General features: G+C 33.5%; 1 protein-coding gene across 11 annotated transcripts in view; it reads left to right on the top strand.

Annotated features, from left to right (window-relative positions):
• Osbpl8 (oxysterol binding protein like 8) overlaps positions 1 to 16,016 on the top strand; it is a 186,343-nt gene that overhangs the window by 153,570 nt on the left and 16,757 nt on the right. For 6 of the 11 annotated variants that reach the window (XM_087192462.1, XM_004845006.4, XM_087192463.1 and 3 more), the window contains 8 exons: positions 1,944 to 2,115; positions 4,138 to 4,375; positions 5,404 to 5,588; positions 8,711 to 8,792; positions 9,205 to 9,303; positions 11,224 to 11,320; positions 13,059 to 13,157; positions 15,547 to 15,644. In XM_087192462.1, the coding sequence (XP_087048588.1) occupies positions 1,944 to 2,115; positions 4,138 to 4,375; positions 5,404 to 5,588; positions 8,711 to 8,792; positions 9,205 to 9,303; positions 11,224 to 11,320; positions 13,059 to 13,157; positions 15,547 to 15,644 (1,070 nt within the window). The remainder of the gene's footprint in view (positions 1 to 1,943; positions 2,116 to 4,137; positions 4,376 to 5,403; positions 5,589 to 8,710; positions 8,793 to 9,204; positions 9,304 to 11,223; positions 11,321 to 13,058; positions 13,158 to 15,546; positions 15,645 to 16,016) is intronic. The other 5 variants (XM_087192465.1, XM_087192461.1, XM_087192460.1 and 2 more) reach the window with 1 other exon arrangement.

The raw sequence follows: 16,016 nt of genomic DNA, 5'->3' as shown, positions 1-16,016 counted from the left end.
AACTCAGTAGACAAAGAAATCTGATAGAAAGAAAGCATTGTATAATTGAGCAATATGTTAGCACCTTTAAGTGTCTTCTTTATCCTCCATTGACAGATTACACCTTTTTGACTTACCATTGTTCTTTATGATAACTCATTAAATGTTAACATTTTAGGGATATATTTTATTCTATTTAGATTTTATCATTAAATGTTAATGTGAGGTACATATGCACTGGTTTGGTGTTATTTTACATATGAAGATATTAATGTACAAATTATTTTATTCCACACTTAATAACTTGATAATTCATTTAGCAAGTATGATAGAACAAAATTTACTTCTATGAAAGCAAGAAAACTTTAAAACCTTAATTAATCATGGATTTCTTTTATATTTTATAGTTTAGATTAGCTGGATATAGAGAATCTTATAACCTTCCCAAGTAGACTTTTTCAAAGATCATTTTTTTAAATTAAAATATAATTATGAACTTTCAATATGAAAATATTTTATATGGCTGATAATTTCTATCAGATCTTGAAACAAACGTGTGTGTGTAAATTAAGCACTGAAGTATATGTGAACATTTTTCTGCTAATAGAAGTATAAGTTTTAATATACAAATAGAGGTATTAATGTTTCTCTTAATAATGTGGCAGTTTCTCCAACTAGTGACAGGATCATATGGCTTTCTCCTTTTCTCTGTTTAAATGATGACTTTTGGGGGTGGATCTTCCAGTGCTGGACCAACACTGCCATCCCTATAACAAAACCACTTTCTAAATCCTGCCAGATCTGACTTCCAATAGTTTGTTTTGTTAAACAAATTTCTATCTATGTTCATACTCTTTTCTTCTATTATCTTTGTCCAGTTTTAGGATTAGCACAATGTTGAGTTCCTAAAATGAGGGGAGAAGTGTTCCTTCTTTTTTCTGCTTTAATTGTTTGATATAATTTATCAGTTAAAATGTTCATGAGCCTGCTGTTGTCATGTAGGTAGGTTTTTAAGCTAGGAATATACTTTCTTTAATAGGTGCTATTCAAATTTTATATTTCCTCCAGAGTTAGTTTCATTAATTTGTCTTCCAAGGTACTTCTTAGAAGTTGTCAAATTTATTTCAAAACAGATTTTTGAAATATGCTTTCTATATCCTTCTAAATTCTGTAAAATCTGTGTTAATGTCTCCTAGATCTTAATATTGTAATTTTAAAAAATGTATAACTGGTATTGTGTAACAGGAAGAAAAGGTCTAAAAGACCAGGGGAATTGGGAGGGGTAGGGGAAGAGAAAAAAGGGAAAAGGAAAAATATAAAAAGAGGAAAAAAAATGGAAACAAGGTCTTTGCAAATAGGGAAGGGTGGAGGGGGTGAAGGGAGGGCAAGGGAAGGGGAAAAAAATAAGAACCAAGATACTCATGTAAAGGTACAAGATCCCAATGATGAATGTAACTATTTTATACCAAAAATGTACCAATAAACTTAATGGGGGGGGAAATAATAATGTGGCAGTTAATGATAGCATTATACAGAAATTTTCCTAATTTAAAAAAGTTTTCATACATGTAAGTACAATGGGTTCTACTCTTTCAGGTAGTTTGTTGACAATAGAAGCATAACCCCTTCGGTATATTTTATGTACCTTGCTATTACCTTCAAATTATTCTGCATGTTATTGTTCTAAACTTTGGAAAATAAAGTGCATTATTGAGTATACTTGTTAATGTATACTCTATTCTATTTATTTATCAGTGGTTTCTGGATGCTTAGTATGTAAAAGTCACTTGTAAAATAAAGATTGCGTTAAGAAACCCTTAGCATGATACAATATTTGTTCAAATTAACTTTTCCAGTGCATATTTCTCAAAAAAATAATAGCATGTTTAAAGTTAACTGGTAAAGTTAAGATGGGTGTTCGTAGTTTCTTTACTTATACTTCTTATAAATCTGTGTTCTTCTAGGAAGGTGCTGGATGGACGCTTTGGAATTGGCTTTGAAATGTTCTAGTCTTCTCAAACGTACAATGATCAGGGAAGGAAAGGAACATGACCTGAGCATTTCATCAGATAGCACCCATGTGACTTTGTACGGCTTATTACGTGCTAACAATCTCCACAGTGGTGACAACTTCCAGTAAGTAGATATTACTACTAATTTATAATGATTTCAGAGATCTTGTACACTAGCTGAACAACAAGTTGATAGTCCTAGTATTTTGGCAATGAATATACGATTGAAATTTGCCTATCTTCTCCTATATGGCCTACGCCTTTAAAATTTGTCCGCTAAAAGGTATAATAGATAATGTGAAATAGGAAGAAAAGGGACAAACGGGAAGGGGAAGTGGGAGGGGTAGGGGAAAGGAAAGAAGGGAATGGAATTAATATGAGAAAATGAAAAAATGGAAACAAAGTCTTTGTAAATTGGGAGGAAAGGAGGGGTTGAAGGGAGGGGAGGGGAAAGGGGAAAAAATAAGAACCAAGAGAGATTATGTAAAGGTGCAGACTTCCAATGATGAATGTTATCATACTGTACCAATAAAATAAAAGTTTAAAAAATATAAAAAAAAAAATTTGTCTGCTAGGGCTGGGGATTTAGCTCAGTGGTGCCGCACCTGCCTTGCAAGTGCAAGGTCTGGGGTTCAATCCCCGGCTCCAGAAAAAAAATAAATAAATAAATAAAAGTAAAATAAAATAAAATTTGTCTGCTATAATCAAGTATAGAAATTTATTTCCTTTACTCAAGCCAACCTGAATTACTCTCCCAAATACAAACATATTGTCTATGTTGTTTTTGTCCATAATGTTCCTTCCACTAAGAATGGTTTCTACTTATTGTTCTATTTGCCTGTCATAATCCCATGTATTTTTCAAGATCAGTTTAAAATATTACATAATTTATGCAGTTTTTTCCTGCCTCTTAAAAATGAAATATAATATTTTTATTGCTATTCTGTTACATTTTTTGTAACGCCACTCAAATTACCTTCTGTACCTGGTATTTGTAGGATTATTTTATATTATTGTTTAAGGTTGGAATTGAATCCAGTTTGTGATTTTATCTCCTGAAACTTATTGTAGTTAATACAAGCAAATTATTTCTTTGCGGAAACCAGGCAGCAGTTCAAAGACTGTTCAGGCACTGGTGTCTTTTGTTGCTTTGTAGGATGAACAGTGAACTTCTCCTTTTTCTCCCTTCCCTCACTGCTCAACTTTTGCCCTGCCGCTGCTCATCCTCATCAGCTCTGACATTGCTCTTCTCAAAGTTAGACTGCTCCGTGCAAGCTGAGCCAGTTTTTTCCTATCCTTTTTCTCAACACAATTTTGTTTGTGTCTTTGTTTTTAGTCCTTTAAAACCTCTGTTACCTGAATTATTACATCCTTTCTTTGCAGACCTATAATCTAGAACTTTCATTTCAATCCCAAATACCTGGAGCCTGAATGGACTAGTACAAGAGTTAGGTGGAGCAGCTGATGTAGGAATGGGTATTTGACGGGATCTGTTTCCAAGATTTTACCCGCTTTATACAGATTATTTACCCTAATCAATTTTAGTAAGAATAGGATGAGTATAGCAGAATTTTTCAATTTTAGACTGTAGGCATGTTTCCGTAAGCTGAAATTTTCATTTCCAATTCTCCCTGGAATTTTTGCCTCAAGATTAAGCTATTTCATCTTATTCTTGGAGTTACTTTGGGTGACTTTGGAGACTTTTACAAATAAGAAGTTGTAATTTGTTTCAGTTCACTTGAGAACCTGATAATTTTGTCTTACATTGTTTCTTCAGACCAAAAGTGACAGTGAGCTTGCTTCGAACAATGATGTTTATAGAAGAAAACAAATTTACCTAGGAGTAGTCTAAAACTTTACTTTTGGAAGATTTTAGCCCTAGGAAGAGAGAGCCAATGCTCAGAGTATCATGTTTTAACATCTCTCCAGGTTTTCATTTTTCTCTCTGCCTCTGTTTACTAATTTTTTAAATAAGACTAATATTACCTTTCTCATAGAGTAATTTTCAGGATTAAATGAATTTAAAGTATAGAAAATACTTAAAACAGTGTCAAGCACATAATAAACTCACAATAAATATATTCATTCTAATGTATAAATTAAAGTATTTTTAACCTCCTTTATTCCTCCTAATAATTCCCTTAAGGTTAAATGATAGTGAAATTGAACGACAGCAATTTAAGGATCAAGATATGTATTCTGATAAATCTGATAAAGAAAATGATCAAGAACATGACGAATCAGACAATGAGGTGATGGGGAAAAGTGAAGAAAGTGATACTGATACATCAGAAAGGCAGGATGATTCATATATTGAACCTGAGCCTGTTGAGCCTTTAAAGGATACCACTTACACTGAACAGAGCCATGAAGAACTTGGAGAGGTAAAAGTACATTTTCAGAGATTATAGTTTTAAAAAAACCCCCAGAGATTATGGTTTTCTAATTCGTAGGAATTTCCAAATAAAGTTTTAGATATTATTTGCTTGATATGTTGTTTTCCTGAAAACTAATATTTGTACCTATTTTATTTTAAAAACATTTTTTACTTATATATACATATATACATATATATATATATATATATATATATGTAAAAACTATATATGAGGGCTGGGGATTTAGCTCTGGCACCACACCTGCCTCACAAGTGCAAGGTCCCAAGTTTGATTCCCAGTACCAAAAAAAAAATATATATATATATATATATGAAATATATCAAGATTTATAAACAATTAAACACATATATAGTACTTACACAAATACAGATGTAGGCTATCAAATTTAAAAGTTTACATTTTCTTCATTTGCTCTTGAAATAGGATAGTGCCTGGTATCATTGTCAAATGCAAAGTAAACTGCAAGGAAACGTGTTTATAACTGTCTTTTTATTGCTAGTGCAAAGAAGTGTAGTATAAAATAATAGGATATAGTGTTTTTATATATTACTCATTTTGATATCTTGTGGAGATACCCCTTTTTTTACTTAAGCTTTATAGCTATAGACTTTATGTATGTATGTATGTATGTATGTATTTATTTATTTATTTATTTATTTATTTATTTATTGGTACTGGGGATCAAACTCAGGTCCTTGCGCCTCTGAGGCAGGTGGCAGAACCACTGAGCTATATCCCCAGCCCTAGACTTCGTTTATTATTTAAAGGGTTATTGGGCCAGGGATTTAGCTTAGTGGTTCCGGCGCCTGCCTTGCAAGCGCAAGGTCCTGAGTTCAGTCCCCGGTACTAAATAAATAAATAAATAAATAAATGGTTGTTTCTATATTTTAAGAATGCTTAGAATAGTCCTGGAGAGAACTTGCATTGTCAACATGCTGTCTTATCTACATATCTACATATCCAAGTATCTAAAATAAATATAACATTTCAGTATGTTTTGTTAATTGCTAAAGGCAGGTGAGGCTTCTCAAACAGAAACCGTGTCTGAAGAAAACAAAAGCCTTATCTGGACACTACTGAAACAAGTCCGTCCGGGTATGGACTTGTCCAGGGTTGTTCTGCCTACATTTATTTTGGAACCTCGGTCTTTCCTGGATAAACTTTCAGATTACTACTATCATGCAGACTTCCTGTCTGAGTAAGTATATTCTTAATTCTTAAAATAGAAGGTACTGTATTTCATGATTTTAGAGATTCTCAAGAGTGCTACTTTCAATGATTATGCCTTTCCAAAGTGAGATTCTAATGAGGCATCATTCTCTCTTCACCACTTCTATTGTTGATCTTAATAAGAAATGTATTTTATGAAGCTACACTGAAAGATCACAATTTTGAAGAAGACAAGAATTCTGCCCCTCACTGCCCACATTGCTATGACAGGCTCCTTGACCTGTTCACTAGTTTAACCCAGGGTGAGGTAATTGGCATGTATCTGCTCCTCATCTAAGCCTTCATTCAAGTTCCATCCTAGGACTTGTTTCTTGTGAGACCTGTGCAACTTACTCAATCAGAATGACCTGCCAATTACAGGCTTTTGCATCAGTCCCTTCTCCTGTCTTTGGTTTTCTTTGGAAGCTGCCAGCTGATCTTGAGTGTAATTCTGAAGAAGGCAAGCATAAGGAAACAGGAGAGGAACTGCCCACTTCTGTCCCTAAAGTTTTTCCGTAGAGTTTTGCAAACAATAGCAACTTTGTGGCCACCTTCCCACCTCCCACCTGCTGTCCCTACTCCAGCAGCAGTGGTGTTTCCAAGACACTGTGTTTTCTGTGGTAACAGCTACTGGCCCTGTGTCCTGATTTTTTAGACTCTGCATCAGTATCTGTCTTTAGTTTCTGTTTATTAATTGTGTTAGTAACATTGGAGAAAATCATAAGTGAATCAAATGATAATTGATAAACAGAAAATTTTACAAATTATATGATAGACAAAATGTTAATCTCCCTGAAATATAAAGAACTCTTAGAAATTTAATGAAAATGTTGAACTATCTGTAGAAAAGGGAATAAAAGAAATGACCAGGCATTTCAAGAATGAAGAAATAGAAACAGCCTTTAAACATGTAAGCGTCATGGAAAATAAAAATATAGAGTCAAACGAGCAAGATAGCGTTGTACCTTCACCACACTAACAAAAAGTCCAAAAGCTTTTATATACCAGTTCTTCCATCTTCCTTCTGTCTTTATCTGTCTAGGAATTCATTTCTCTCAGAATATAAGCAAATTCCTATAAAAAAAACTCCCATTTCTATAAATAGAAAGGTTATACTTTTCTAGCGACACACACTGTTGCCAAAGCTCTATGGGGCAACAGACACTTTCACACATCTCATTAGAGATACAAAGCAGCACAGTGCCTTTGAAGGGAATCTGGCAGTATTTGCCAAGATATAGATTCATTCATCCTTTGATGCAGTAATCTTGCTTATTGTGAATAACTCCTGCAGCTATAACTCTGCATATGCCAAATGACACATAGAAGATTGCTGCAGTGGGGTTTATAATAGTAAAACATTAGCTGAAGTGTCCAGCCATAGTTGACTGCTTAAATAATGTATAGTACATCTACACATATACAGAAGAACTATATTGATATAAAGAGACTCCAGAGAAAAATAAGATATAGAAGAGTGTGTGCTATATTTTTAGAAGAACAGAACTATTTATATTTGCTTATTTATGCATAGAGGAAACTTTAAAAGAACTTAAAAAAAAAAAACTTACCTTAGCCAGCTGCAATGGTACATGCCTATAATTCCAGCACTCTGTGACAGGGAGGTGGAAGATTGCAAGTTGGAGCCCAACCCTGAGCAACTTAGCAACTTAGTGAGACCCTGTCTCAAAATTAAAAATAAAAATGGCTGAGAATGTGACCCAGTGTAAAGGCCCTGGGTTCATTGGCTTCAGTCCTCAGTACCTCAAAAACAAAAATGAAAACAAGACATGGGACATTATAACTGTTGTAAATTGCAGTCATATTCATTGGAGACGTGTTTCTTCATATTGCCTTATCTTCTCAAGCTGCATATGTGTAAAATTTAAAATAAAATTACATAATAAGAGAATTTAAACCATAGCAAGGGAGCAAATAGAGGTTTGTTACTGAAGAAAAATACAGCTCGACACAGTTGCCAGTAAGTCTGGGCCTAGCCTCTGACATCTTATACTTCATCAGACATGCTTGTGAAACACAAATGCCTTTTTATAAATAAGGCATAATAGCTACATTACAAACAAATACAGTAAGACACCTTATCAATAGAAGTCACAGCCAACACTCATAACCAGTGTTTTGCCAGGTTGGGAACAATAGTCAAATGGGGTTGGGGAGGCAGTTGAGGCATCACTCCTATAGACTTCTCCTATACAATGAGTTATCTTTGATTTATCTATTATACTGGTATTGTTTTTTCACTTTGGAAAATCAGTTGTAGTACATAAGGGGAGGTCAAAGAATAAAAATGGGGGGCTGGGGATTTAGCTCAGTGGTTTCGCCGCCTGCTGCACAAGCGCAAGGACCCAAGTTCGATCCCCGGTACCAAAAAAAAAAAAAAAAACGGGTAAAAATCTTTTTGGTTGATTGAAATATTTTTAACTTCCATATTTTTAATTTAAAACTTCTATGTTTTATAGTAGAGACTGAAAAACCATAAAATCTTAATAATTAAAGATAAACAAGAGTGGCAGACACCAACTTACTGTCCTGTCCTCCTTGTGCCACACTTCTTACTATTTATCACTGATTTCTGACATCAGCTACTGAAAATGGACTCAATCAAGTGAACATTGGTCCTTCACTGATTTGTGGGGCCAAAGACCTCTAACAAAGTTGTTAATGGGACTACTTGGCTTCTTATTGCTGGGCTACTTACTGCTCAGCATTGCAAATGCTAGGTATCATGCAGTACTTGAATCTCAAAACCTGAGTTTATTTTTTACTCACAACTTCTCACAGAACCTCTTACTACATCTCAAATTCTGTAGAACCCCACTTGAGAAACCTTGGTTTAGAGAGTTTCCAAAAACTTTTTCAGCAAAGACCTGGATAGTATATCAAAGAATAGAGAAAAATCAAGGGGAAAAAAATGACCAAATTAAGAAAAAATAATTCTTGAAAATCAGTTTACACAGGTTATCTTTGTCATCTGTTTTAAGTGTGAATTGTTTTATAATTATATCTCTTATCAGTTATTGGTTGATAAATATGAGGGCGAATTTATGGCACGTTCTACAAAAATGTTGTGTTTATCATTTTGTTTTCTAGGGCTGCTCTTGAAGAAAATCCTTATTTCCGTTTGAAGAAAGTAGTGAAATGGTATTTGTCAGGATTCTATAAAAAGCCAAAGGTAACATTTATACTTTACTTTCTTTAGCTTTTTATGAGGATGGTTTTTTTGGTTGTTTTTTTTTTGGTACCGGGGATCGAACTCGGGTCCTTGCACTTCCATAGCAGGCGGCAAAACCACTGAGCTAAATCCCCGGCCCTAAGAGTTTTTTTTTTTATTTTTATGCGTTATTTTAAATTGTTTATTAACACTTACTAGCAAAATTGCAAAGTACATGGTTATTTAGACCTGTATTTTGATTGAAGTCATACAATTTTACTTCATGAAAATTTCTTTTACTGTGAAACTTCATAAGGATGTCTTTTGATGATAGTTAAACTTGTTTTGACTGGTTTAAATCATTTTGAATTTTCTGTATTTTGGGGGGGGGTTTTGTATTTGTAATTAGAAACTTGTATTTTTTTTTCCCTAGGGACTGAAGAAACCTTATAATCCTATACTTGGTGAGACTTTCCGTTGTTTATGGATTCATCCCAGAACAAACAGCAAAACTTTTTATATTGCTGAACAGGTATTAGGAATGCATGTTATAGAAATAAAACAGATCTTGACATTATTGGGATATTTTTATAGACAATATTACCTCACTAAACTATTGTTTGATCTTTTTTACTAGTGAATGGTAAACACTTAATCTTTTAGTACTAAATGTTACTAAATGGCATACTCCTATGTATTACTCTTACAGTCATGGAATCCCTGATCAAAAATAAATCTCTGTTTTTCCTCCCCTACATCCTTGTCCACTCTTTATATTTATTCATTTACTTTTGGCCAAGTTCATATTGATCATACTTGAAATTATTCGGTGGTTCTCAGTTCTGAAATCAGATTTATACCAATTTGTCAGGCATTCAGGGCCTTCTGGAGTCTCTTATGCCTTTTTGTTTTTCTTTTTTTGGTTTGTGAGACAGAAGCTCACTATTTAGTTCAGGCTGGCCTTGAATTCAGACTGACCTTGAACTCATTATGCAGCCTAGGCTGGCTTTGAACTCACAGCGATCCTCCTGCCTCCACCTCCTAAGTGCCAGGATTACAGGCATGTGCCACCACACCTGGCACTAAATGCCTTGTTAGGTACTTAGCTCTCTGCATTCATAACTAGATAACTTGATTTTTTATACTTTCTTGCCCTCATTATTTTTAAATTTAGTTCTCCCACTCAGTATTTCTGCTCAGCTATTCTTCAACAAACCCTGAGCTGCTTATTCTTCATTTTCCAAATAGCTGCAGCTCCCAGTCATTTTTTCTCGTTTTCTCAAATGTCTGTGCTATTTTTTGTGATTATCCAGGAGGCCATTACTTGTATTATTTACCTTGTTACAAAATAGTTCTCTAATTGACTTGTTAAGGAAAGTAACAATTGAAGTTATATTCCCTCTCCTTCCGGATGACACCTCTTTTGTTGTTGTCGTTATACATATAGTAGGCAATCAGAAAATTTATTTTCACTACCCTCTGTCTTTCCCCCTGTCTGCACAAACCTGAGGAATATGGTGTTCCCTCCCAACAGCAATGACTCATCTTTACAATAATTCTCTCCTTGAGTGTAAGAAAGATGAGACCATCTGTCCTTTGATAACCTTCCTTTTGATGCACCCCTCAGGAGGAAACCATTTATTATAGTAATGTTTTAAATTCATGATTATACCATCTTACATTTTAGTTCACTATAATTCAGGGCTGGGAATTTAGCTCAGTGGTTCCGCTCCCTGACTCGCAAGTGTAAGGTCCCGAGTTCCATCCCTGGTACCAAAAAAAAAGAGTTATCTGTTATAATTCTTCACAAAAACAATGTAAATAAATTGAAAACATTGAATTATTAAAATGGCATATTTGTCAAAGCTTTTGTTTTTTTTCTTCAGCCAATTCAGTAATCCATAAGAAGAGTAGACAGGAATATCTTAAGAATATTAGTTATCCACTGTTGCATAACAGATTACTGCCAAAACTAAATGGTTTAAAACACTTCTGTGGGCCGGGGATTTAGTTCAGTGGTTCCGTCACTTGCCTTGCAAGCGCAAGGACCCAAGTTCAATCCCCCGTACCAAAAAATAAATAAATAAATAAATCACTTGTTATCTCATAAGACGAAGTTGGAGAATCTCAGGGAGGGAAGACAAAAGGTGAAAAGGAGAGGGTAAGGGAGGGAGAGAGCCCCCAAGACCCTTCAAGATGGAAGCTGCATTATAACCTAGTTCCAGAAATGGTCATTCTGCAAAACTGTTTTGGTTCACTGTGAGGGAGAGCTACCTTAATGGTGTGAATACCAGGAGGTAGGTTTCCATGGGAGAGAGGAAATGGTTACTGTAACCATCAATATTTAATTTATTACCTATCAAATTTTTTTACTCATTGTAAGACTTTAACTTTTGATAATAGCACAATAATACATTTATCTACATTTTATGTTTTTTCCTGTATTCAATAGGTGTCTCATCATCCACCAATATCTGCCTTTTATGTTAGTAACCGAAAAGATGGATTTTGCCTTAGTGGTAGTATCCTGGCCAAGTCCAAGTTTTATGGTGAGTTTTCCCATCCCAACCTTCACCCTTTCCAGAGAGGTAGTACTTTCTGGTGAGTTTTATTTACAAATAAAATTCATAAAATAAATTGTTTTTTATTTATTTTTAGCAAAGAATTTATATGTCATTTTAAATACCATCTTTAATTGAATAATGACTTTGTTGCCCATTCATAAAAAGAGATGTGGCTCATCGCATATAACTTCATCACAAACATCACATATAAAAAGACAAAATGATTGCCCTCTAGACCTTTCTAGTACATAATGGGTTTCTTTTACCTTTACCTCTACCAAGTTTTTTGTTTTGTCTCAGTGTAACTGGGAGATCAGTCTTTAAATTTTAGTCTTTAAATATATATAGAAAGAATCTACATACTAGTAAGAAAACTTGGTCCAGGGTCAGTTAGCAGCAGTCTTTTTCTTGACCATTCTGTGATAAACAATTCTTTTTCCTTTCATGATGTTTGCTTTGAGTGTTGTGGTTAGAATGTCCCTCTTATTTTAGCCTATTAATTAGTTATTTATCTCTTCTTGTACTTTTCTGTTTTTATTGTTCTTTAATTTTCCTGACATTTATGTCTACATATACTGTATGTATGAATTGAAACAGATTATAACTTTTCTTTTGACAAAAGCCAACTAATTTTACCTTTACTTGATCAATTTACCACTGATTTTAAGTACCATTATCTTCTACTTCAAGGGCTATCTTTTCTGATCCATTAACCTGTTTTTTGTTTGTTTTTTCTTTTTGTTTTTTTGTATCACTATTCTATACTCTGAGCAATGTTTACTTTTAAGTCCTTATTTAATGTTCTGTAGAGCAGATAAAATACAGGTACTTCTCTCCACACTGAAAAATGTGTTCTTATTTAGGAGAACTGTTCACACTTTTCAAGTGTTATACATGGACCACCAGAATCAGAGTATAAGTTGAAATTTTAAAATTTTGAATCCTAATTTTAACTAAATAAGTCAGAATTACTGGGCTCAAGAACATGCATTTTTTAGTCACCCCACGTTATTTTATACACTAAAATTTGAAATGGCTTCTTATACAATGTTAAATGAAAAGCAGAATACTGTACGAAAAAATAAATGGAGTCAACTCTATTTTAAAACATATATATAAGTATCTATGTGTGTGTGCTTACATATAAAGAAAAAAGATGGAAAGAACTATGTTAAAATATGACTACCCTAAATGATAGAATTATGAGTAGTTGTCTTTTAATTTTTCCAAATGAACAAGTACTTCTTTTGAAATAAAGGAAAAGTTGGTTGTGTTAAAATGTATTATAGTTATAAATAGTACATAATAAATTATTTTATATACCAATCCATATATAAGATTGGATACAAAAAAGAAACCTTTATACTTTAGTATGATGAAAATGTATCTGGACAGTAGTGGCTGAATATGGTCTTTTTAGATTAATCCTCCTATTGTGGATATCTGGACTTTGAGTATTTTACATATTTAAGGTTTTTTCACATGGCTTTCATAAAGTATCACATAACTATAACTTTTGAAAGTACTCATTTTGTAAAAATGAGAATATGAATCAAGAACCGTTTTAGATATAAGGTAATCAGTACATATTTGAGCACATTTAAATCATTAACATTGAGATGTTTTAAACATACTTTGCTATATGGTAGGTGTCCTAAATATATTTTGTTTAAATGAGTTGAAATTAACTTTGTGAAATTTAATTAGACATACTTTGTTTCAGGAAACTCATTATCTGCAATATTAGAAGGAGAAGCACGTTTAACATTTTTGAATAGAGGCGAAGATTATGTAATGACAATGCCATATGCTCATTGTAAAGGTAATATTTTCCACACTTGAGTTAGATATTTCTTAAACCTTCTTTATAAGTAAATATGTGTGATCATTATTGGCTATGCTTTGAGATTGGTGGAGTCATACATACTTCATTTGAAAGCATCGTTTGTTCACCAATGTTTAAGATTATTAATATCGGCTGAATATATCTGTGGTGATAAATTCACATATAATGGATTTTTGTTGTACATACTTTATTTGGAAGAGACTGGTTTATGATAGTGGAATTACTTTGTCCTTTCCTGTGTGCAGGATTTGAAATTTGGTGAAACGGTCCATTATTTTCAGTATCCTTAAAAGTGATTTTAAATGATCTTCTTGTACCACTACCCTTTTTAAAATTTTAATTTGCCATTTTTCAGTGTACCAAGTAACTTCAAAAAATTTTTTTTCATTCTCATTTGACAATTTCTTAAAAGTGAATGTATTATTCCCTCTCTCATTATATAGAATACAGATAAAAACAATAACTATATTTATAACTTAACTATATTTCAACTAACTGTTCTATGTGCTTCACACTTATCAGCTCATTTAATCATTTCAGCAGCCCTATAAAGTAGAAATATTATCTCTCTTTTATGGATAAAGGAAAATAAGGGGCAAAGAGGTTAATTTGCCTGTGGTCACAGAGCTAAGAGGTGACAAAATCAAGATGTAAACTCTGTCCAATTCTAACTTTTTACTATTTTGTATCACCTTTAACACTTGGCTTGATCACTTGAACACTTGGCTCCTGTCAAATGTATTTCATAAAACTAATTTTTTTTCCTCCTTTGAGACAGGGTTTCCCTATGAAGTTCAGGCTGGCCTTGAACTCCCAGTGATACTCCTGCCTCAGCCTCTCAAGTGCTGGTATTACAGGAGTGCACCACCAAACCTGGCAAAACTAACTTTTTTGATAGCTATTTTAACAACTGATTCACAAAAACAAATTCTTTAATATACTTTCATTTCACAGTTGAGAAACCTAAAATGGTTAGGAATCTTACCCAAGTTTAACCCAGTTAGTAAGTGACCAACTTATGGCCTCAGGCTAGATAATTCTTAAAGCTTCATTTGTAGTTTTTAAAATAAGCATGAAGTATCTGAAATTGTGAATTATAAAAATATTTTTAAATTTTTGTATCATTTATTCCATATCATAACCAACTGGCAATAGGGAAAGTTTTTTTCATACCAGTGTTTTTATTGCATGGGGGGAAAAAAGAGAGAATATAACCCTTTGTGATGAACATAGAAAATAATGGTTATTTTTATAGGATTTTTCCATGTGTGTTTTCTAGGGTGTGATTCCCAAATCACTGATCTCATAAGTTTTTTTGTACAATAAAAATTTCATGGCCAAATAAGTATGACAAACATTTCATAGTCTGTTTCCCTCTCAGAAATTAATATCATCTGTTTGCATATTAAAGACTGCTTTAACAGCTTAATTAATAGATACACACATACACAACCTGTTTAACTTTCTTTAGCTTCCCCAGTTTTTAGCCAAAGAACCTATTTTGCAGTTATGTTTGTTTGCTTCATTTTATCATTGCTCCTACAGAAAATATGAGTTAGGGTCCTATGAGTCTCTTGTCACAGTATTTCCATCAACTAAATCAGTATATAACCTTGTTTAAGTGTGTTTCTTTTAATGACATTATATACTATTGTTTCAGTGCTATTGAACTAACCGCCAGTAGCACTATAACTCATGCCTGAATGAAGCTTTAACACATAATTTCTCTGTAAGGTCAGCATAGCCTTCCTGTACTTCAGAACTAGATAGCACTTCGGTTCTACACTTTGGTCAGTTGATTTGATCAAAATCATTAACAAAAAGCACAAAAGTGCAAAACACACTCACTAAATATCCTGCAGAAAGAATGCTTTTTTTTTAGGGGCCGGGGATTTAGCTCAGTGTTTCCAGTGCCTGCCTCGCAAGCGCAAGGTCCTGAGTTCAATCCCCGGTACCCCCCCGCCAAAAAAAAGAGTGTTTTTTTTAATAGTATGAAAGCTGAAACTGTGTGGTCTAGTTCTGCCTCAGCTAGCGATGTGTACATTTAGTGACTCAAAGTTTTTGTCACCCTATGCATGTCCTTGAATGACCACAAAAGCACTATGGGTATTGATTTTGGAATCATCTATATATTTTACAGAGTAGGCAAAGTTACAGATATGGAGTCTGCACATATCCTGAATCAGCTGTTATTTATTTACATCCTATAGGAAAAAACTTTATGTCTGTATTATAGATTTTTATTAAGTGGGATGGAATGCCCTTGAATTACAAGTTTCTTTTAAAGGAGGTTAGATAGCAGAATGCTATTTATCATACAGAACCTGTCTTTGTCTTCAAACTTTTGTGAATTTTTTTTCTTTAGGAATTCTTTATGGCACAATGACACTGGAGCTTGGTGGAACAGTCAATATTACATGTCAAAAAACTGGATACAGTGCAATACTTGAATTTAAACTAAAGGTTAGTACAGATGATAAGAGATATTACGAAGTTTAAAAAGGGATGTGCTATAAATAGTAATAAAGAATACAGTTTAGTTCCTATGGCATTATGAACTAAATATAAGAACATAATTCATGTCAAGGCAAAAAGAAGTTTATCTGAGGGATGAGGACAAGGCTGGGTAAATATCTTGAGATAATCTGAATAGCAGCCTTAGAAGACCCAAAGTAACACAAAGCTATCCTTTTTGTCTTTAATTAATAAGACTATTAGTATTATATAGGAAATGAGACTTTAAAAGTGATTGGATTGGGCAGGGGATTTAGCTCAGTGGTTTCGCTACCTGCTGTGCAAGCGCAAGGACCCAAGTTCAATCCCCAGTACAAAAAA

This window comes from Heterocephalus glaber, unplaced genomic scaffold (genome assembly GCF_053883595.1).
Source record: "Heterocephalus glaber isolate CG9 unplaced genomic scaffold, H.glaber_assembly_v1.0 deba00001571, whole genome shotgun sequence".
Lineage (NCBI taxonomy): Eukaryota > Metazoa > Chordata > Mammalia > Rodentia > Bathyergidae > Heterocephalus > Heterocephalus glaber.
This window is presented reverse-complemented; position numbering and strand designations above follow the sequence as displayed.